Here is a 23,381-nt window from a genome sequence, read left to right on the forward strand (position 1 = left end):
TATTTCACAGCTGTTTTTCTGGGGGTGGGGGAAGCAGGCCGGATTCATTTTTTTTTTCCAGCTAGTGATTTCGCAAAGTAAAATCGTAAAAAAAAGAAAACCTCCCCTACTCGCCTGGCCCTCTCCCCCGTCTTCCCATCCCGCTCACAGGTCATCACATACTTTTAAAATCCAAAAGAATTGGGATTAGTGTGTGGTTTTACAACCAGAAAAAAGATCACTAAGTAGTTCCCCATTTCATCAGGTTTTACTCATAATTGCACAGTTTTAATACGGATTTACTGCACAGCAATTGTAAGATCACGTGTGATTTTACGGTCACCTCTGTACATTGCAACCCGAAATCAGGTCCAATGGTATGCACACGTGTTTTAGGCGGAAGTCCTGAACATCCGGCACAGAGCCGGCATTAGTGGGTCAGTGTTTCAAAACCATGAACTAAGGAGCCAGTGCTCTCAGGGCCGGGCCCACCAATCAATCTCGGATACAAGTAATCAATCTGAGCCTAGGAGTCACGAGCCCAGTCCCGCTCTGGAGCCCGCTCCCTTAAAAGTCAACCCATCCACAAACTGCCACACACCACACAGCAGCTAGGGGGCGCTGCAGTACCTAAAGATCGTGCAAGGAAAGAACCATCAAGCTCCTGGGACACCGTGATGCATGCGAGAGCCACCTGCCACTTAGAGGAGGCGGCAGACAGCAGCGCCATCAACAGCACAGCCACAACAGCACTGCTGGACAACACACAGCACCAGAATAGAAAATGAAGCAATTGTTAACACGGCTGGACACAGCTTACACACACACATACTTTATCACAGGTAAACACACACATTATTAGTGATGTCAAGAGAGGGCACTATTGGGTGATAATGGCCGCCTCTCAAGAAGGGTTTACAAACGAAGATGAAGGCCCCTGATGAGGGAGAAGAGCAATGGCCTTCACAATGGCCCCAGCTCACTAAACACATTTGTGGGTGTTCTGCACCCCCCCGCCCCCCCAAAGCCTCAGCATGATCCACACTCCCACCCTCTTCCATGTCCTCTCACTGTGGCACACAAAGTTTAAGCATGCACTGCCCCAACCCAAATCGTCAGTGTGTCCCTTCAGGGCCTGTGGAGGGGAGGAGCGGGAAAACCAGGCCAACCAAGGAGTCCTTGCTTGTGAGGGACTGCAAAGACCCCACAAACTTCCACAGAAGTCTCCCCTCCTCCATGAGATCCCTCTGCCAGGCGCGCTGATGGTTTGACCTGAAGCTGCTCATGCTGGCACGCGTGGCAGTCAGCCAACCAACACCGGGCGCCTCGAGGGCTAGGAAAATGGCTCTCTGGCCATGATCACTTTCCTGGCTGTGGTCACTGAAAACTCCTGCTGGCATTTAGTGACAGTCCCCAGGGAGAAGGATGTGACTGCTCAGCATCAGGAATCTTAACATCTATGATGGCTTCCCACCAACCCATTGTTTTCAATTTAGTGCCAACATTTCTGTGTTTTAATACCATGTGAGGATGATGAATTTTATTGTATAGTGTAGTAAACTAGTGATCACATTATACATTTTTTTTTTACAAAATAATTTAATAAACACAGAGTGCCTCTCTTAAATAGAGTAAATTGTCTCTGATGATAATCAACGTCAATAGACATTATTTCAAAAGACGATAAGTAAGGCCCAAGAATGTTGTCAGATTTCTGATGAACTGGATGTCTCTGGATGTAAAGCCACGTGAGCTACTTCTGTGATAGAAAATAGGAAACTGGAAGACAAGCCAACACCTAACAGCACAGAAGCATGCAACACACAGTCCCACCTTAAAGCCTTTCACCATCAACAATGTCACAAACAGTGACAAACCAACAGCATATGGGTGCGGCAGGCCACTGGCGGACCAGTGGCAAGCAACCAGTGGTTGCCACTCTTACCTGAGAGATTCCGCCATGCTCCTTAGGTCTTCATTTTGCTGTTTTAATCGTTCCAGTTTTGCAAGGATCTTGGAGAGTTCTCGGCTGGAGTGATCCGGGTGGTCACTGTCCCGCACCAAATGTCCACCAATGTAGAACAACAAAGTCCCCCATGCAAAGAGAATGAGCATAATCCAACGCCAGGAGCCCGTCCATGGCCGCATTTTAGATTTTCAGTGCACTCCAAGGCCGGGTTCATTCATAAAATAACAAAAAACATTGTAGCTCTCCGGTCCGCTTAAGGAAAGCCAACTTCACTGTTGACTTACGGCATCCTTCGCGGCCTCCAGTTCATGTCCTCCACGGGGTTTAGCGTCAATCCCTTAGGCGCTGTGAGGTATGTACTCAAGTTCTGAAAACAAGAGAAGAGAAAGTCAATGAAACCAAGAGTACGTTCTTTAAATGGAGATATGGAACGTATAAGTGGAATTCTGTGACTTATCAGCGGCCTAGCCTCCATCGCGAGACAGCCGCAGCAACCTATGGGTTGCACAGTCCAAAGTTTACATCTATCTGGTGATGTCTACAGACGCAGGGCATTTACCTGCTCATCTACTTTGAATGCACACAACTGGAGATGCAACTTCCAGGCAACCACCATTCCACAGGGAGTCCCGCACTGGGAAATAGTTTCCTGAGAACCTAAAGACACATGTTCCCAAAACGTCGTCTTCGCTAACAATCCCATACAAAGTATGGCAATTGGAAGATAACAAATCAACAACGCATCAATACAGACATGTGAAACTTAAATGACCTTCGACTTACCTAGATGAATCCTCTGTCCTCAAAGGGGAGTTACTCCTGGCCGGCTTCAGAGCAAAGATTTATAGCAGTGGCTCCCAACCTTTTGAATTCTGTGGACCCCCACTTTATCAATACTGGAACCCGGGGACCCCCACTGAATCATTATTGGAATCTGGTGACCCCCAGTGCGTCATTAATGAAAACTGGGGACCTAATCTGTTAAAATTATTAAATTTTCAAAGCAGTCACAGCCCCCTAAGGACACTTCGCGGACCCCCAGGGGTCACTGGACCACAGGTTGGGAACCACTGATTTACAGTACACACTGTAGTAAGGACATGCACATGCTGACCTGCCACGTTTCCCAGGGCCATGCGTGATGTGCTGCTCTAGTCCAGGATTTTTATTGGAATTCTGGAACTTGTGGTCTTTTTATCCCATTATCAAACATGACTTCACGTCCCAGGATTCAAAGGAAGAAATCTGGACTGGAGCAGCACATCACGCATGGACATGGGAAACTTGGCAGCTATGCACATGGTACCAATAACACCCACAAGACACTCACCGTCTAAAATGATAATACTCGGTGTGTGGGACCAGAAACAAGTGAGAGTGAAGAGGTTTCACCCTGACCCCGGAAGCAGTCTGCTGCCCATCAAACGACCTTCGTCTGTGTTGCATTCTTGCGACATCTGTCTAAACGTTGCTTTATAAATAAATGTTTCTAGTCACGTTTTCCAGATTGAAACGCTTTTGGTTGAACACATCCCTTTCCTTACAGAATATCCAATGGCATGCCCCTCTCCTCTGCTTTATAGCGCCTGTGGGAGAAGCCTCGCGCCTCTAGCAGCTGCCCTGCGTGCTAGAGGGCCCGTCTACAGCACTGGCCAAAACCTATGTTTGGTTGAGATTTCATTTAGGCTTCCATGGGTCGCTGCACTGCGGAGGGGCTCTCAGCTGCAGCGTGTCACTTTTGCTCACACAAACTACTGTGGAAGGGAGATGCGCAATATTGTGAAAATGTAGGACGCTGCACACTCACACTACATCACAATGTATGTTTGCATAGGTTTGTAACACACGAAGAGCTGAAACGAGTCGGTGGCAGAGTAGCGCACTAGATTTTGGAGGTGGCATTCCATTCTGTTGTATTTGCGCCCCTCAGTCCAGCACACACTCAATTAACACTTCTGGATTCTTCCCTCCTCTATCCCTCCATTATTTTATTCAAACCTACTAGTAAACTCACATACCCTCTGCTCGGATCAACTCATACTAATAATAATAATACGGCTCTCATATTTTCCTATACTAACCACCACTAATCCTTTTGGGTTCCGGAGTAGCGTGCTACTCGCCGATAAGCGCTTCAACACCTCGTCGGGGGTAGTAAGCGCTATATAAACACAATTACAGAATGGTTGCAGCCATCTGCAAATCAGTAATGGCCTAAGAACAGTAATGGAGACCAGACTGCAAGGCCGGTGCGGTAAAGAGGAAAACAAGGAACTCACGTGTCCGTGAGAGAGAATGTCACATGATGTAGCTTTTTTTTTTTTTTTTTTTTACTGCTGTGTGTGTGTGTAAATATTTGTTTTAATTCTGTGTGTGCAAGTTATAATTCCAGTAAACGAAACTATTTATTTAATCACGACAAATGATGTGTAGGACTATAAGGTTGCTTATTTACCCTGCAGTCCTTAAAAAAGTCCTCCCAATCAGTGGACCAGGCAAAATTGTTTATATTCTAGAGCGGCAAGGAATTTAATTAAAATCCCCTTTCTCTGGTTTGTGTCTGTGCATTAACACAGAGAGACAATTCATTTTATTGACAATACAAGGGATGCCAAACGTGCTTCAAGTCGACGTAAATTCGAGTAGTTGGCTGGATGTAAAGCCTGCACTTGTACGAACATTCAATACGCAGGGACGTATTTTTAAAAACGGGTGCGCAGTTACGTAACATCTTGCATTATAACTTATCTCTTAAATGACTCCATGTTAAATGGAGTATTAGGAGGTAGTCGTGCAATGTTTATTTATTTTTTACTTAAAGAGCCCGTTCCTTCCTCGGGTTTTAAAGCATCTACTTAAGTACCTATGCTCACTGGGTAGAGGGAAAGTTGGGGTTGCCTGGGCAAGACTAATAGTTTTTTCCAACACATTAATGACCCTACAGGATGTAGCCTCTGCAGGGATAACTGTTTGAGAGCGCACTTCAATTAAACAAATAGCTTTTTTTGGTCGAGCGTGCAAGCGCTTTGACCTGTTGTTAGTATTGTGGGCTTTTAACCACACCCACCGCATGCCCATCACTTTCACTCGTTCATGGACTTGCCTTTCAAAAATCCTTTATCATCATTGGTAAATGCTTTATGTTTGTCCCTCCTTGGGGAGGTTTTGTTACCACCCTGCAGACTGCCCCTGTTACATGGATAATTGCTGATACGTTTGACTGCGAGCAAAGGTTTTCCTTTTGTGTCTTCCCTCGCGCTCATAGCGGCCATGGTGCTTTGATTTGGCTCTCTTATGTCAACAGTTTTACTTTTTATTTTCAATTTATGTGGCAAGAAAGTCCAGTTAGGAATTTACAACGCCAATAGCTGTAACAGGAGCAAATGCGAGACCAATTGCATTGCAAATGCTTGTTTTCAAACTGTTTTTACACAAAGATAAAAGTATGGCAACGTGTAAAATATAATTTTATCACCTCATTTCAATTCCTATGTGGTTATGGCTTGGGTAGGACACTGAGTGCACAGTGGGCTCAGGCACTACGCAGACAGTTCATGTGACCTCATTTGACGTCACACCCACAATCCATTGCAGCACTGACACTGAGGGCAAACCGCTAACTCCCTCCTCAACTGGTCAAGTCGGTGCTTAATTTATGTCGATGTTTTCTGGTGCTCGGCGCTGGCACCTATTTATAAACACTGGCACGCATTTATGAGAAACCACACATAATGGCGCTGTGCGTGTATTTTTAAGAAAAATTCATTAATGGAGCATTAAACTGTTCAACATAGCTTTCAACAAATTATTAAACTTGAACGTAAACCTACTTTTAAAAAGTGATGTGGGTTATGCAAGCTGCAGTGGACCAGTGAGTGATGCTTAGGCCTTGGCATTTAATTTTTTACAGTACTGGGTCAAGTGGTGTGGCACTAGCTGGTTGCCTGTGGGAGTCCGTCAGTGACTCCGATCTAAGTACCGGTTACTGGTTCACCACCTGTGATATCTGCTTTGGGGGGGTCAGTGGGGACTCACCCCAAGGACCAACTGCTGGAAACACAGCTGAAGATCCTGTGTGACCCGCCAAGACGTGTCACGCCTGGAACATCTTTCTCCCTCTGCTGGAAAATGACTGGGCACAGGATGGCATTCGGCATGATGTATAAATACCGTTCGTCAATGGACCTGGTAGGATGACACCAGCTTGGGGGCTATTAACTGACCTCCCACCCCCATCATCTATGCGGTCAACTACCCTACACCTGCCACCGCCCAATTTCTTTCAGTACAACTCTGTTTAAGCCCTCCCTCCCCCATGACCCTCTAGGCACTTTGATCCAGAGAGGCCATGTGCTGGAATAAAGCTGACAAAACGCGTATTTCTATTGGCCCTTGCAGATGGACCGCTTGGGAAAAACTTTAAATGATATTGTATGCTTTTTCTTTCCAATTTGTCAGCAACTGTAGACAAGAGGGAAGACTTGTATTAGTTGGCCCTTGCATAAAATGCATCCCTCGATCACTGCTCCTTTGATTGGTACTCATTCTACTTGTAAAAGCACCGACAGTGCTTTTCTATTTATTTAACTCCACACACCTCAGTCCTTACTTTCACTACCTATATCACTAGTTGTGTCACTCCCAAATGTCATCAGTGTCATAATATCATCAAGAGCCCACCTCCCACTTCCAGGGTCTTTCCGACACACGGATGCTCTAGACACTGTATACTCATGTGATGCCTTCCTCGTAGATACTCTCAAAGTTCATTCCCTCGCTACCCACAGGCCCGTGATCTACCCCCACACTCTTACTCACTTTTATCTAGGAGGCCCTGGTCCTGCCCACCCACCCCTTGCAGCACCAACTTCAAAGGCTCTGTCTGTTTTTTAGCGTCTGGCTGCAAACAATTCTGTCTGTAGTGGGTGCGTGTGATCAGTACATACCCACAGCGCGTCACAGGGGATTACACTGTGCGGAAAGCAGTTTCTCACTGTGTACGCAGCGCTACCTTTTCAAGTCCTGGTAGGACTTCACCTCGGAGACTTGCTGCCACGCTACACGCACTTTCTTGGCCTTTCCATTGGCCATCTCTGGAAATTCTTCCCAGAGTTTATTCCGAGCACGCAAACGCATTGCCTTTGCCAGTGTTTGTTTGTTTTTTTTGTTTTTTTTTATTAAAGGAAACAACTTTTTTCACAATCTTTAACCTTTTCCATTCTTTCTTACCAGCTGCCTTCGCCGGATTTTGCTCTCCATCTCGCTCTGTTCTAAGGAAAATAAAACTAAACCTCCTGATGCTTATTGTAGGACCCGCCTAAAATTAATGTCCTGCGTAACTTGTCAAAACATCTAGGTTTCCTCCTAAGCCAGAAACAAGGAACGAATGAAAAGATAAATGGATCAAAGAACGAAGACACTTGCCCCTCTTCTTATCAATGTATAATGGAACATACATCTTTTTACAATGTGTAGCGAGTCAGCCTTGCTGTACCAATAGATGTCTTGTGCGCCTTGCCGCAGTCTGAACACTGCATGAAGTGTCTGTGAATTATTCATTTTATGACTCGTCTTTGGTCACCGTAAGGAAATTAACAATTAAAACAGGATTAGGGAAGGAGAAAAGCACGAGAGAGCAGAATTATAGGAAGCGTAACGACAGTCAGTCCCTAAAGTGAAGATAACTCACTCTTTTTACGCCCAGCACCGACACACTAGAGGTTAAAGGAAGCAATCTTATATACATCTGGAGGCGAGATGCTTTTAATGTAGATTTTGTACACAAAGCAATTACCGGTGGGATTGGCTAGAATTGGAGGGGGACAACTAGAGAAGCATTTTTTGAGATTCCAGGCTCCACGAATTAAAATCCTTCATCCCCAAAGGACAGAGGCTACTACGTACCGTAGTGTTACTACTGTAAAGTGTTAGTACAGTCTCACTTCTGTGGGAACATATGGCTATCCCAGCAAGTAAAACGGCAGCCGTACCCCGGAGGTATTACACGGTGTAAACAACGAAGGATTTAAGATGTGATGATGCAACTTCTTCAAGGGGAAGCCCAGGAGACTTAAAGAGCGAACGGGAACAAACATCTATAGTCCCTCGCCATTCTAGGTAGTCAGGAAGAAATCAGCGGCCATAAAATGTACTGAAGCAACTGAATAAAAGCTGTAACAAAGTTCCATACAACAAGAAGTTGAATATGAGAAGCTGAGAAGCCAACATTTAGAGTTATTTACCTACATCTATTTTTCCCTTCGCCTGCACCAGTCCAGATCAGAGTCCAGCGTCAGCATGCAATATGAGCCATTGGCATTTTATGAAAAATACTTTCATTTCATAGTAGCTCGTTTTTTTCACCATCTTCAGTATTTCAATTCAAAATACCCTTATCGTTCATGACCTTAATAGGCATGTTAAGAAGACCCGATTACTAATTGAGAAACAGGAATCCATCGTACAAAAACAAATAGATTGAGAAGCCAGGAAGAAATGCAACTGGCCATCCGGTAAGAATTGCCCCATGTCTCATATACTCATAGTAGCCATGTGGTATGGATTGCCCCATGTCTCATGTACTCAACGCCTAGTGCCAGTAGCCATGTAGTATGAACTACCCCACATCTCATGTACTCAACGCATAATGCAAGTGGCCATGTGGTATGGACTGCCACGTCTCGTATACTCAGCGCATAGCGTAAGTAGCCATATGGTATGAACTGCATCACATCAGATACACTTAATGCCTAGAGCAAGTAGCCATGTGGTATGGATTGCCCCATGTCTTATATGCTCAAAGCCTTATGCAAGTAGCCATGTGGTATGGATTGCCCCATGTCTTATACACTCAAAGCCTTGTGCAAGTAGCCATGTGGTATGAAATGACCCATGCCTCATATACTCAGTGCCCAGTGCAAGTAGGCATGTGGTATGAAATGCCCCAAATCACACATACTCAATTCCTAGTGCAAGTAGCCATGTGGTATAAACTGCCCCATGTCTCATATACTCAACACCTAGTGCAAGTAGCCATGTGGCGGGAACAGCCTTACATCACATACACTCAATGCCCAGTACAAGTAGCCATGTAGTATGGATTGCCCCATGTCTCATATACTCAATGCATAGTGCAAATAGCCATGTGGTATGACCTGCCCATCATCACATATACTCAACGCCTAGTGTAAGAAGCCATGTGGTATGGAATATCCCATGCCTCATACACTCAATGCCCAGTGCAAGTAGCCATGTGGTATGAAATGCCCCACATCACACATACTCAATTCCTAGTGCAAGTAGCTATGGAGCATGGATTGCCCAATGTCTCATATACTCAACGCATAGTGCAAGTAACCATGTTGTATGACCTGCCCCTCATCACATATACTCAACGCCTAGTGTAAGTAGCCATGTGGTATGAAATGCCCCATGCCTCATATACTCATCATATAGTGCAAGTAGTCATGTAGAATGAACTGCCCCACATCAAGTATACTCAATGCCTAGTGCAGGTAGCCATGCAGTAGGGAGTGCCCCACATATACTCAAGGGCAAGTGTAAGTAGCCATGAACTGCCCCACATCAAGTATACTCAATGCTTAGTGCAAGTAGCCATGAAGTATGGATTGCCCCATGTCTCATATACTCAATGCATAGTGCAAGTAGCCATGTGATATGAACTGCCCAGCATCAGATGTACTGAATGCCTAGTGCAAGCAACCATGTTGTATGACCTGCCCCTCATCACATACACAACGCCTAGTGTAAGTAGCCATGTGGTATGCGCCCCATGCCTCATACACTCAATGCCCAGTGCAAGTAGCCATGTAGTATGAACTGCCCCACATCACACATACTCAATGCCTAGTGCAAGTAGCAATGTAGTATGGAGTGCCCCACATCACATATACTCAACGCCAAGTGCAAGTAGACATGTAGTATGAACTGCCCTGTATCAGATGTACTGAATGCCTAGTGCAAGTAGCCATGTTGTATGACCTGCCCCTCATCACATATACACAACGCCTAGTGTAAGTAGCCATGTGGTATGAGCCCCATGCCTCATACACTCAATGGCCAGTGCAAGTAGCCATGTAGTATGAACTGCCCCACATCACACATACTCAATGCCTAGTGCAAGTAGCAATGTAGTATGGAGTGCCCCACATCACATATACTCAACGCCAAGTGCAAGTAGACATGTAGTATGAACTGCCCAGCATCAGATGTACTGAATGCCTAGTGCAAGTAACCATGTTGTATGACCTGCCCCTCATCACATATACACAACGCCTAGTGTAAGTAGCCATGTGGTATGAGCCCCATGCCTCATACACTCAATGCCCAGTGCAAGTAGCCATGTAGTATGAACTGCCCCACATCACACATACTCAATGCCTAGTGCAAGTAGCAATGTAGTATGGAGTGCCCCACATCACATATATTCAACGCCAAGTGCAAGTAGACGTAGTATGAACTGCCCTGTATCAGATGTACTGAATGCCTAGTGCAAGTAGCCATGTGGAATGAACTGCCCCACATTTTGTGATCTCTATGCCTAGTTCAAGTAGCCATGTGGAATGAACTGCCCCACGTTTCGTGTACTCTAAGCCTAGGGCAAGTAGCCATGTAGTATGGAGTGCCCCACATCACATATATTCAACGCCTAGTGCAAGTAGCCATGTGGTGTGAACTGCCCCACGTTTCGTGTACTCTAAGCCTAGGGCAAGTAGCCATGTAGTATGCCGTGCCCCACATCACATACACTCAATGCCTAGGGCAAGTAGCCATGTAGTATGGCGTGCCCCACATCACATACACTCAATGCCTAGGGCAAGTAGCCATGTAGTATGGCGTGCCCCACATCACATATACTCAATGCCTAAGGGCAAGTAGCCATGTAGTATGCCGTGCCCCACATCACATATACTCAATGCCTAGGTCAAGAGTAGCCATGTAGTATGGCGTGGCCCACATCACATATACTCAAAGCCTAGTGCAAGTAGCCATGTGGTTTGCACTGCCCCGTATCACAAGTACTGAATGCCTTATTTGTGTATTTCTATTGCACAGTGAGCAGTGTCTTCAATATCAGTATTTCAGTGGAATGATGTTATACCCATAAAGCGTTTTCCATAATCCAAAGAAACAATAGTATTTGAGTAAATTGAGCTGTTTAACCAAAGGGAGTTCTTCTGACTGCCTTCTTAAAAGCTTATTAATCTCAAAGCAAAATGTATTTAAGTAATTAAAACACTTGCCAGCCTTAATCATTTCCCTTGGTTTAATAAGCTTGTTGCTTTTTAAAAGGTAAATAAACTTGAAAATTCTATTTGCAGTCAGTGTCCACTGTTATTCGAGCACTGCAGAAAGCAGCTACAAAGCCCCTGACTTTTAGAGACAATTGTGAGCATCTTTCTACTTCTGTTTTACAGGCCACAAGAAAACTGTGTAGAAAATGTAATTGACTCCTTTGCAATACCATTTTCATCTTGGAAGAAGGATCGTGTTGATGCCAAATGAGCCAAATACAGAAAAATGCAAAAGGGTAAGATGTTTTACTGTGCAACAACATCCACTCAGACTTCTGCCAACATTTACAATTGTCTTGGTCTCTGGCCACAAGGTTTATTATGATATTACCTAAGCTGAGAATGTGGCTTATTTCATATGACTTTGAGGCTCCTTGGATAAACAAAGTATTTCTACAAAGTATGTGATGCAATAGTGCCCAGCAGCATACAGGGATGCCATTATGACTGTGGCTAGCTGGAGACATTACCTCGATTGCTATGCTCACCAAACATTTCAGTAGAGCAAACCTCACATGACTTGCCTGTTGGAACAGGGGTAAAGGCAGCAGAAGCAAAAAGCTTAAGATAGCCCAGTTTTGTAACACAAAGATGCAATCACAGTGTGTGAAATGATACCTTATTAACAGTTGGCAGTATTTGAATGCTTCATCAATGTTTTAAATTCATATTCAATGGGTTCTTAAAAGAATACATCCTATCTCGATAATCGGCCATGTACATTAATCTTAAAAAGTATAGCAAACGGTCATCATTTGCGACAACTGGCCTTGGGTTCTTAAAGTTTTCTGAAGACAAGCACTGATTCCTTTTGGTAAACGACTGTGTGTCGTGTCATGTCGTATTGTGGGGCTCATGCCCACTGCTCAGTATTCCACTGATCTCCAGCTATGGTCCTGCTTTACCAACACCACATACATACGATGGTTAATCCCAGGAGGAAAGCAGGTAACTGCACTCGGATTACTTAAAGTGTATTTGGTCTGCACACAAACTCCTAGGGGAAACACAGGGTATCTCTAATTGTCTGTTACATCATTTACCATATGGTGCTGGAATTCTTCAATTACAGCTGTAGTCAATCACCAATATTGAGAGACATCTGAAAAAAGTATGTTCTAAGAAACTGTCTAAGATAAAATGCATCTCAGATGATGTTGCTTATGAAGTACGGGTGCTCCACAGATGGCTTCTGAAAAATAATGATCAGTGTACAAGCGTGACTGCCGAACCTCATGATATATACTGTACGTCAAGTCAAGGGCACAGCAATCCTTACCACGGTCCACCACTTCATCAGAAGGCGCAGCCTGTGATGAACTGTAAGAGCAGAACCGCCAGTCACCAGACTGCTCAGCAGAGCAAAAGCCGCCAGTCACCAGACTGCTCAGCAGAGCAAAAGCCGCCAGTCACCAGACTGCTCAGCAGAGCCGCCAGTCAGCAGACCGTCAGCAGAGCCGCCAGTCAGCAGACCGTCAGCAGAGCCGCCAGTCAGCAGACCGTGAGCAGAGCCGCCAGTCAGCAGACCGTCAGCAGAGCCGCCAGTCAGCAGACCGTCAGCTAACGAAGCATTCTTCACCCTTAAAACATTCTCTATAAAATAAAAACTCAACAACGGATAGGCTGTTTTAAATCAACACACTGAGCTAAAAGGTGGCTACCAATGCTACCGCTCATAAAGCACCCACCACACCACCAGCGGATTTTGAAACAAAATGTGTTGTGTACAAGCATGACTGCAGAACCTCTCAATAAATGAGGTATGTATACTGTATGTCAACTCAAGGGCACAGCAGTCCGTACCACAGCCCGCCACTAAATCAAACGGCACAGCAAGAGTAGAGCCGCCAGTCAGCAGATTGTCAGCTAGCCAACCAGCTGGACATCTACTCTTCACTCCTAAAACATTCTTTACAAAGATCCCAACACAGATATGCCATTCGTTTCAAATGTACACACTGACCTAAAAGGTGGCTCCCAAGGCTACGGCTCCTTAGGCAGCTGTCACACCACCAGTGGCCTCTCTGTTTCCCTACCAAGCCCCTTCTTGAGACACGCATCAGGTCTGCTTAACATGCAGAAGTTTGCACTTCACTGCATTCCAAGGACAAACACCATGCAGAGTGGACCATGAGAAAACAGACATAGAAAAGAGATGATGGCAGATCCTTGGACGATCATAGCCAAGGGCCCTAGAATACCATCTATGGTTATGAAAACCTCTGATAACTGAACTTTTCAAGCAAGATTGGAGAACATACGGCATAATGACTGAGTAATGCTGGATGGCTGGACTTCAAATGTTTACGGTCACATAAGTAAAGACTGAGCATGAGCTACTGCCTACACTACGTAAGACCCTCCCAGAACAGTGGTGTCATCCATGCCTAATCAGGAAGCTGTGCGGACTACATCGAAGCGGGTTTCAACACCAACCCACATTCGACAGTCCATGTCTAAAGCAGGAGTCTCTATCTTCAGCACGATTGCTTTTACAGTTTGACAACTAGTTCTTCCAGCAGCAAAGCAGAAAGGTACAGGAGTTGTAGTACAAAAAACAAGCACTGGCAAAGATAATAGGTCTAGTATTGGCCACCACCTTTTTGACTTAATGCCTGTTTTGTTTTCTTCTGTTTTTTGTAACATGTTATTGTGGGGGAAGCTGCTGGGCCCTTCTCTCATATTCTTTACGCAAAACAGGCGCATTGCCTTAGCAGTCATTGGCACAAAGGAATTTATTTATGTTTGTATGTGCTCCTTGTGAAAGAGCAGAATGCGGTCACTCAAAGTGAGGTTAGCAAATCAGATCCCCCAGCGTTTTGCAGTCCGTTTTGCCAAATTTTGCAGCCTCAAAAAAAAAAAAAAAAAAAAAGAACAGTCCAAAAAAGAAAAATTTGCAGCATTTTAGCAACAGTCACTAAACATGCCTGTCACAAAAATACTGTGGACCAGATTTGGGGCCAGTAAACCAACACTGCATGGAACAGGAAAGACACATGCTTGGTGCCACAGAACGCAGATTTAAATTTAAAGTTGCACCAAGCTTTCCAGCATCAGACACACGGTGCTGGTGGGGAGCTGTTACTTCAGCCCCCTCTGCTCACCTCCCAACTTAATTTAAGGTGTGAGGAGGGAAGAGTGGGGCTACAGTAAGAGCTCCCCTCCAGCACCATGTATTTCACACGTATTGCGTGTGACGGGTGCTCTGGTGTGGGGAGGGAGGAGGAGCTATCTAGGGCTGGGGAGGAGAACAGGTAAGTGCCACGGGGAGGCGGGGCGAAGGGACCAACGACTGCCAGACGAGGCTGGGTGGGACACTAAGATATCTTAAGTCCCGGCCTCCTGCAGTCTTTTGTTTAGCTCTGTTATGGAGGCAGAGAAAGCAAGGAAACACCTCTTGCCTGCCACGCCTCCTTTTAATGGCACAGCGCAGCAGCGCCAGGCCTATAAAAGAAGAGTTAAAGGAGGGATTTAACTATGATTGTGCAGCGGCTTTTCTAAATATCGCTGCCTTTATTTTTTTTTGCAAATCGCAAAATCCTGGAGGGTCTGGCCAATGGCCAAAATGGACTACCCCGTGCTGTGTGCTGTAGCGGGCAGAATAAAATCTGAATGACACAATAACAGACCAAAGGATGAAGAGGATTGGCTGAAAGCTCCTATAAGAATACTGAACACAATTTTAGCAAAACTAAAAGGTCTTGGCTAATGCCAGACCTAAAAATGCTACATTAGTAGAAGCACTGGGGGTGTCTTTTCCTTTAAGCATTGGGTGGTGGATCCTCTGAGTTCAAGGGGCATGGAAGCAACAGCATTTCCAAACACACGCAGAGAAGCACTTTTTGCCACTGTTGTACATTCGCCTGTGCTGAGCTCTACCCCGATTGTGTAGCTGAAGGCGGTGCAGCGAGCACCACAGCGCTGGGCGGGTGTAATGGTGACAGGTCTGTGCACGATTAAGCATACTGCCTCTGCCCTTACTCCTAATCAACCCCAACGAGTTTCACTCAATGGCCCTTAGGGCTGTATTACGCAGCGTGCCCTGGGGAGTAAGGCGGCATGCGCCCGCTTTTGTGCGCTCCAGGCACTATGGTGTTACAGAAGGGTTCACAGATGCTTCTGAGAGAGTGTTCCCTTGAGGGAATTTGACTCTGCAGCTGCTCCCTATTACAGGCACAGAGGCAAACAGGCCCTAAAGAGGCGCACTGGCAATGCACTACTTTAAGCTGCACATTGTTAGCGCGTCACCGGAGAGCAGCCCTCTGAAGGCAGCTAAGGTGGATTCAGGTACCCCCTGCATCTACCTAAAGGCGGGTACAATCACACTGCAAACCAGTGCTTAATTTGTAAATAAAAATGTGCCGGTGTCCAAAGTTCTCGTCTGACACGTGAGGCTGCTGCAATTAAAATGTGCAAGCACAGAATACTGAGGCAGCGTAATCCTGAAGCCATCTCGGACCTTTTTAATCCACTTGCAGCCACTCCCTGACATTTTAGCTCACTCTTGCAGCATTCTGTTTTCTCTCTTTGTGACGCTTTTTTCGCTTTTCTCTTCCTCCGTCTTTCCGATATGTGTCTTTTGCTTGCGGGAAATGCTTGAGGCAGAAGAATAAGTGCCGGCCCTCAAAAATGAGTGCAGGTCCCCACACCAGAAACCACTGGCTCAAATTAAGCACTGCTGGAAACACAGGGGGGTCCCTGTCCAACCTTTGTAAAGTGTATGCGTCTGCAGCTTACACTGTAAAACATGGGACAACTGCTTCAGTTAGCTAGTTCATCTTTCACCGAATGTACTGCCAAAGGGCAGCCGTGAGTTTAAGGAGGTACATGGGGCAGCACATTCATGATAATAGGGTGCACTGTATTAGTCTGCGTCGGGTGCACATTTAGGAAGCGTGCGCCTGGCACAGACTGGGACACTGGGCCAGTTCGGTAATTGGGACCCTAGTGGAGTCTCCACTGTGTCCCTCCTGGTTGTTGTTGCAAGGTGGAGGTTAACCTCACTGAATGAGGGCAAAACTCTGGGCTTGGCCCATATTGCCACAAATAGAGAGTTCCTGAACAGCAGAGGTACAGCAAATGTTGCCTCCGTGTGTCTGTTTCAAGGATCCTCTACCACCAGCAAGCCCCACGACGAGCTTGGAGTGAGGCTCTCAATCCCACTCAAGTCCTAGTAGAGTCCATGAGCCGCAGGGTCCCTTACAGAGGGCCTGGAAGGTAGCCACTGAGGCCTTCGATCTGTCCCAGCAAGTGGAGCTACTGGCCCAGCCTTATTTCTGGTTGTGATGGCACCGCCTCTTCCGGCTCCGGTGGCTGCAGTCGGAGGTAGGGATAGAGCAAAGATTAGATCAACATCATGAGCATGCAACACCCTACACAGGTCCCCTCCACAACTCCCCCTGCTCCATCCCTCCACTCGTATCCTGAATCTTGGAAGGTTCATGGCCCATTCTAAGCCACCACTATCTACCTACTCCCTGCCACTAACCCACCCCCTTTAGGCCTGGTGCTTCCCCTATGTGCCCACGTCAAACCCCACAGACCGCGTGCCCTGCCTCTGTACTACTCTACGCAAGCAAGTCTTGCACTGCTGCTTCCCATGTTGTACACTGAAGAGTGCACTGTCCCTGCCAGTGCTGTAAAAGCTGTACCGCCGTCCACGCCAGGCACAATTCCTCTGCATGACGTGTTTATTAGGCTTTAAGAATATACTGTTACTACCTGCACTGTGCCTAAAAATTACCCTGCTGCAGCAACAGCTATGCTTGCACTCTTTGATACAATGTAGTCTGCACTGCAGCGGGCTATACTGTACCTGCCCAGTGTGTGAGAGAGGCTTGCACTGCTGTTACTCTGTGCCGTCAATGTTACTGAGTTAGTAACTGTGTACTGCAGCTGCCTATGCTGTACCTGCCCCGTGTGTGAGGGAGGCTTGCACTGCTGTTACTCTGTGCCGTCAATGTTACTGAGTTAGTAACTGTGTACTGCAGCTGCCTATGCTGTACCTGCCCCGTGTGTGAGGGAGGCTTGCACTGCTGTTACTCTGTGCCGTCAATGTTACTGAGTTAGTAACTGTGTACTGCAGCTGCCTATGCTGTACCTGCCCCGTGTGTGAGGGAGGCTTGCACTGCTGTTACTCTGTGCCGTCAATGTTACTGAGTTAGTAACTGTGTACTGCAGCTGCCTATACTGTACCTGCCCTGTGTGTGAGAGAGGCTTGCACTGCTGTTACTCTGTGCCGTCAATGTTACTGAGTTAGTAACTGTGTACTGCAGCTGCCTATGCTGTACCTGCCCCGTGTGTGAGAGAGGCTTGCACTGCTGTTACTCTGTGTCGTCAGTGTTACTGAGTTAGTAACTTTGTACTGCAGCCGCCTATGCTGTACCTGCCCTGTGTGTGAGAGGCTTGCACTGTGGTTACTCCTTGCCGTCCGTATTACTGAGTTAGTAACTCTGTACTGCAACGGCCTAAGTTGTACCTGCCCCGTGTGAGAGAGAGGCTTGCACTGTGGTTACTCCTTGCCGTCAGTATTACTGAGTTAGTAACTCTGTACAGCAGCGGCCTGTGCTGTACCTTCCCTGTGTGTGAGGTAGGCTTGTACTGCTGTTACTCTATGCCGTCAATGTTACTGAGTTAGTAACTCTATACTGAAGCGGCCTGTGCTGTTCCTTCCCTGTGTGTGAGGGAGGCTTGCACTGCTGTTACTCTGTGCCGTCAATGTTACTGAGTTAGTAACTCTATACTGAAGCAGCCTATGCTGTTCCTGTCCTTTGTGTGCGGGAGGCTTGCACTGTGGTTACTTCTTGCCGTCAATGTTACTGAGTTAGTAACTCTGACTTGCAGCCGCCTATGCTGTACCTGCCCCGTGTGTGTGAGGGAGGCTTGCACTGCTGTTACTCTGTGCCGTCAATGTTACTGAGTTAGTAACTCTGACTTGTAGCCGGCTATGCTGTCCCTGCCCTGTGTGCGAGAGGCTTGCACTGTGGGTACTTCTTGCCGTCAATGTTACTGAGTTAGTAGCTCTGTACTGCAGTGGCCTGTGCTGTACCTCCTCTATGTGTGATGAAGGATTGCACTGATGTTACTCTGTGATGTCAATGTGTTGTGAGCTAGGACTCCTGAAAATCTGCTGCATGAGCTGTGTTTGTGGTCTGTGGGTGAGTCAGGCTTGCGCTGATCGCACCAGTGCTGTTTCTTCTGTGTCTGAGAACCTGCTCTGATACTTACAGTGCTGCTTATGCTTAGTGTGTGCAAAAGAGCTACTTCTTGTACTGGACTTTATGTATACGTAGGCAGCTTGTGTTATATATGCTGTGTATCTGTGGGAGTCTAGTACTGCTGCGGGTGAGAGAGGGTGTCTGTGAGCGAGTGTGTGTGACCGTGTGCGTGGGTAAACCTGAAATGTTGCGGTCCGCCGCAGTGCACGGGTAGCCTGGCTAGCTTCTGTACGTCATGAGTGTATAGTGTCATTTTTCAGTATGTGGGAAGCTTGCGTTTCTGCTGCCTATGCTGTACCTGTTCTGTGTGTGAGAGAAGCTTGCCTCTGGAACTCATCTAACCCTCGGTGTCTGAAGATCATTGTATTGTTTCTGACTCTACCGTACCAGTTGCGTCTCTATGAGGGGAACATACATGTCTGATTCCTGTGCTGCACCAGTGCTGGGTGTGTGAGGGAAGATGGCACTTGCTGATGCCTGTGCTATAACTTTTCTGTCTGAGGAGACCGGTTCCTAGTGCTGCATGTGGTCTGCCTGCTGTATGTATCAGGGAAGCCTGCAATGCTGTTGTCTGCCCCAATTACGTTTCTGTGTCATCACCAGAGGTGCTACAGCCCATAGGTTGCATTTACCTTCCAGGCCCTGGGAGTATTCCTTACACTATTTACCAGCAGGTTTACAAGCAACTTAGATATGTTAAAGAGTTAAGCCAATTTAACCATGTTTATAGGGGAGCACAGGCAATTTACTCCTGTTTAGCAGTGGCAACACGCACAAAATTCAAAATCCAACACAAAAAAGATCAGAAAAGGCCAAAATAAATCTGGGGAGACAATGCAGAAAAGGTACTGACTTGGATATTGTAAACATAAGTCTAGGGAGCCAACTACTACAGTCTTCTAAATGAGTGAAACTCTGAGAAGTTGTACATTAGTGTGCTAGCTAACAAATAGCAAGTGCACATGAACTGCACTCCCAGGTCAGTACAACAAAGTACATGTTACCTTTTGTGTAAAATGCGTTAAGAGTTATACCTATCAATGGAAGAACAGTCTAGGGCAAAATGGACCCTTTATTTGAAGGGTTTTAGTCTCACAACCAGAATGTATCTTTGGACGGGGAATATTAAACTTGCAGAACATCAAGTGTAGGCGGTGAATTTCATGGTACCCATCACATTATTCTATAGGTGCGATCCACGACCACTGAAAGGAGAAGTCCCGGTGTAGCTTAGATTGGCAGTCCTGCAACATTCGTCTGTGGTGGATAAGGGCATGGATAGGTTTTACATCATCTTATGGTAAATGCAAGCTCAGGAGTTGCATTTTTAGGGTGATTAGGAACAGCCATTACTCACGTGTACATTCTTCCTTCTCATCTCTAGTTTAATTTATGGCAGGTCCACTGAAACTATGCGCTTGTGCGGCTGAGGTGAAATAATCATAGTTTTGCCGCATTTGTCACACAATACGTCATCTGCCACATAATCTGCGGATGTTAAATTTTTTTAAAAAAGTTAACTCAAATGGTTCAAAAGTTACTAAAATTGCGACATATGTTGACGTGCAGCGGAAGGCCCTTTGCAAAGTGGACTGGTCACCTTTCTGTTGCTTATTGCTACATTTGGGTGTTAAACTGGTGCTAATGAGGTGTAGCCAGGGCACAGAGAGAGTTACTAAGCTTACAAATGCCGAAATAATGAGGTAAAACTATTAACAGAAAATGTGCTGAGTTATGCCGCATAATGTGCCTTCTCTTACTTAATAATTTACTTCACCTTGCTGCATAATTTGGCCCTCTCCTGCTGCATAATTCAAGTGGCCCTGATCTATGGGCATCTCCCTTAGGAAAGGGAATGAGACTGGTGTGGTGCATGATCTAAGGCCACTGATAAAGAGGTCAACACTGGCCTGATTCCCCCTCTTCCTGGTGTCCCCTCTCCAGGATGGATACAATACGACACCAAGCATTTGCAATGCAACGGATCTTGCGTTTCTCCGAGGCAGAGCTATTAGCAGTTGTAAACTCCCAACCGGACTTTTCTTGCCACATTAAATGGAAAAAAGAGCGCAATCGCGATGCTACAGTTCACTAGTAGGGAAACCTATTGGCAAAAGTTCAATTATCTACGTAACCGGCAAAAGTGCAATTAACTATGTAACAGGGTCGATGTCATGCAAAGCGCTCGACTTCTACAAGTGATATTGCGCTGCAAACAAAGATAAAAAGTAGTCCACAAACCAGAGGGAAAACAGCAAGCCTCGTATGTTTTCAGTGGTTGGTCGGTGCGCTCGAGGAGGGCTAACCACCGGAAAAGGCATGACATATGCTTGCCTTCAACTAATGAAAGCAAGCTGATTTTAAAAGGCAAGCCCACGAACCAATGAAAGACACTGATGTGACATGGACAGGGCTCCAAGCCCTTTTCTAACTCCTACAGAGTCTCGCAAGCGCATGCTAGCACAGGCTCGACCCTAAAAACACTCCTCCACCCCGCAGCCACTGAGGGACTGCAGGAAGACGAATGCCTACAAGTGGCAGGCGCCTTCAATTCTCCCTAAAGGGGATACTGTTGGTTCTGCAGTGAGAGCAGATCAGTAGGTGTGCTATGGTGAGGTAGGGGATGAAACCCAATCCCCTCAAATCTATGCAATGAGGAAGAAAAGCAGCAACTCTTATGGTGGAAAGGACATGAACAGTGATCTAGGGTCAAGGGGAAGAACCTGCGCGGAGGGCAACTTGAGCAAGACCAGTGCTGCAAACAAAAACTGGAGTATAGATTGAGTAGAGGGGAGGCAGTGGGAGCAAGGCAATGGCTCGGGTGGAGGAAGGCACGTGCGGAGGCATGATATGTGGTGAAGGTGTAGGGTGAGGCAGGGCCCCCCTAGGAGGAGGAGAACAAGGATCTCCTGTTGGGAGGTTCTACCACACTGGTGCGGAACTGCAGGAGAGTGCTACAGGGCGGACTGCTGGTGACACAGGGACTCTTTTCAGATCTGAGGGTGAACAGGAAGCAGACACACTGTGTGGCCTGGACTTCCGGTCTGACACGTCATTACTACTACTTTTTTCTCCATTCACTATGTACTCAATATGGCACTCTGAATAGGTCTATTTACCGCTCCACTGATGCAGACCAAAGAGTAAAAGAGGCGCAACTAGAAGATGGAAATAAAAACATGAGGCCTGAGGGAAAATTCCAATGTATGGATGGAAAAAACAACAGGAAAATCAACGATTCACTGAAACTGCTTGAGTTAGGCTCTCGCGTCACCACCAGCACAAGGCCGTCGCACAACGGAACGCACCACTTAAAACCTATCAGTACCGGCTTGTATACCCAAGGGTGCCTAACGCGATCCAAGTATCAATGGATAACACACAACTGCCTGCGTGGCGAGGTCAATGAAGGAGAAACACTTTGGCAAGCACCCTGCACGGTTGAGGAAAGGGAAGGAGGGCATGCATGCTAAACATGATTAAAAATCCAGGGTAGACAATTACTCAGCTGTTTTGGCATCTTTCCTTACAAGCTATACCGAGGTATAATTGTTACTTGCAAGCTTTAGACTGGTCTAATCATTTCTTCAGGCCAGTAATCATTCTTTATGCGCTATGCAGTGTAATACTCATTCCTTGTGAGCGATGCAGCAGAGTAATCGTTCCTTGTGAGCTATGTAGCGGTACAATCGTGCCTTGTGGGCTATGCAGCAGTATATTAGTTCCTTGTAAGCTATGGAGCGACATAATTGCTCCTTGTCAGCTATGCAGTGACGTAACTGTTCCCTGCTAGCTAAGCAGCGGTGTAATCGTTCCTTGTGAGCTATGCAGCGGTGTAAATGTTCCTTGTGAGCTATGCAGCAGTGTAATCAGCCCTTGTGAGCTATGCGGCGGTGTAATCGTTCCTCGTGAGCTATGCTGCGGTGTAATTAATTGTTCCTTGTGAGCTATGCAGTGTAGTAATCATTCCTTGTGAGCTATGCAGCGGTGTAATCGTTCCTTGTGAGCTATGTAACAGTACAATTGTTCCTTGTAAGCTATGCAGCGGTGTAATGGGTCCTTGTGAGCTATGAGTGTTAAATTGGTACTAATAAGGTGCAACCAGTACACAAAGTGTTACCAAGTTTACAAATGACGAAATAATGAAGTAGTACTGTTAAACAAGCATTTGCAATACAATAGGTTTCGCATTTGCTTGAGTTAGCGCTATGGGCATTGTAAATTTCTAACTGGACTTTTCTTGCCACATAAATTCAACTCTGCCTCATAATTTTGTCTTTTCCTGCCATATAATTCTGGTTGCCCTTCCATATAACTAAAGTACTTCCATTTCCCTTCTTCCTCTATCTGCAGCAAAAAATTAAAATGTTGCTATTTAGCATCCTAATTTAAATCTGCCATGCTGATTCCAATAGAATACCACTTTCACCACCCCACGATCAGAGTTCTTGGCTGGCTAACACAATTTCCCAAAAAAGACACAAGACAGCCACAGAGGAGAAATAAACTAGAGGGGTCACCCAAACATACAAGAGCGTTCAAACAGTAGTCATAGTGTAATAAGGATGTTAAGTTGGCCTGAATCATGGTCATAATTGTAATAAGGAAAGATCATTAAAACTTATACAATAATCATATAAACCTTTATCAGAATGAAACTTCTGGCATTAGACTGTAATTCTCAAAACAGCCACTAGAGGGCACATAACAAAAATATAATTTGTAAGAAGCATGGTCATGTAACCATATTGTTAGCCCCTAGAACAGTGGTTCCCAACCTGTGGTTCGAGGACCCCTGGGGGTCCGTGAAGCCTCCTCAGTGGGTCTGTGACTGCTTAGAAGAATAAATAATATTAACAGATTAGGTTACCAGCTTTATAATGACTTAGGGGGGGGGAGGTG

General features: G+C 46.0%; 1 protein-coding gene across 2 annotated transcripts in view; it reads right to left on the reverse strand.

The window, feature by feature from the left end:
- FUT8 (fucosyltransferase 8) overlaps window positions 1-23,381 on the reverse strand; it is a 584,495-nt gene that overhangs the window by 269,564 nt on the left and 291,550 nt on the right. For both annotated transcript variants that reach the window (XM_069208896.1, XM_069208897.1), the window contains one exon: window positions 1,925-2,315. In XM_069208896.1, coding sequence (XP_069064997.1) covers window positions 1,925-2,127 — 203 coding nt within the window. In that variant the 5' untranslated portion in view covers window positions 2,128-2,315. The remainder of the gene's footprint in view (window positions 1-1,924; window positions 2,316-23,381) is intronic.

Source organism: Pleurodeles waltl, chromosome 9, assembly GCF_031143425.1.
Source record: "Pleurodeles waltl isolate 20211129_DDA chromosome 9, aPleWal1.hap1.20221129, whole genome shotgun sequence".
In the NCBI taxonomy this organism is placed as follows: Eukaryota; Metazoa; Chordata; class Amphibia; order Caudata; family Salamandridae; genus Pleurodeles; species Pleurodeles waltl.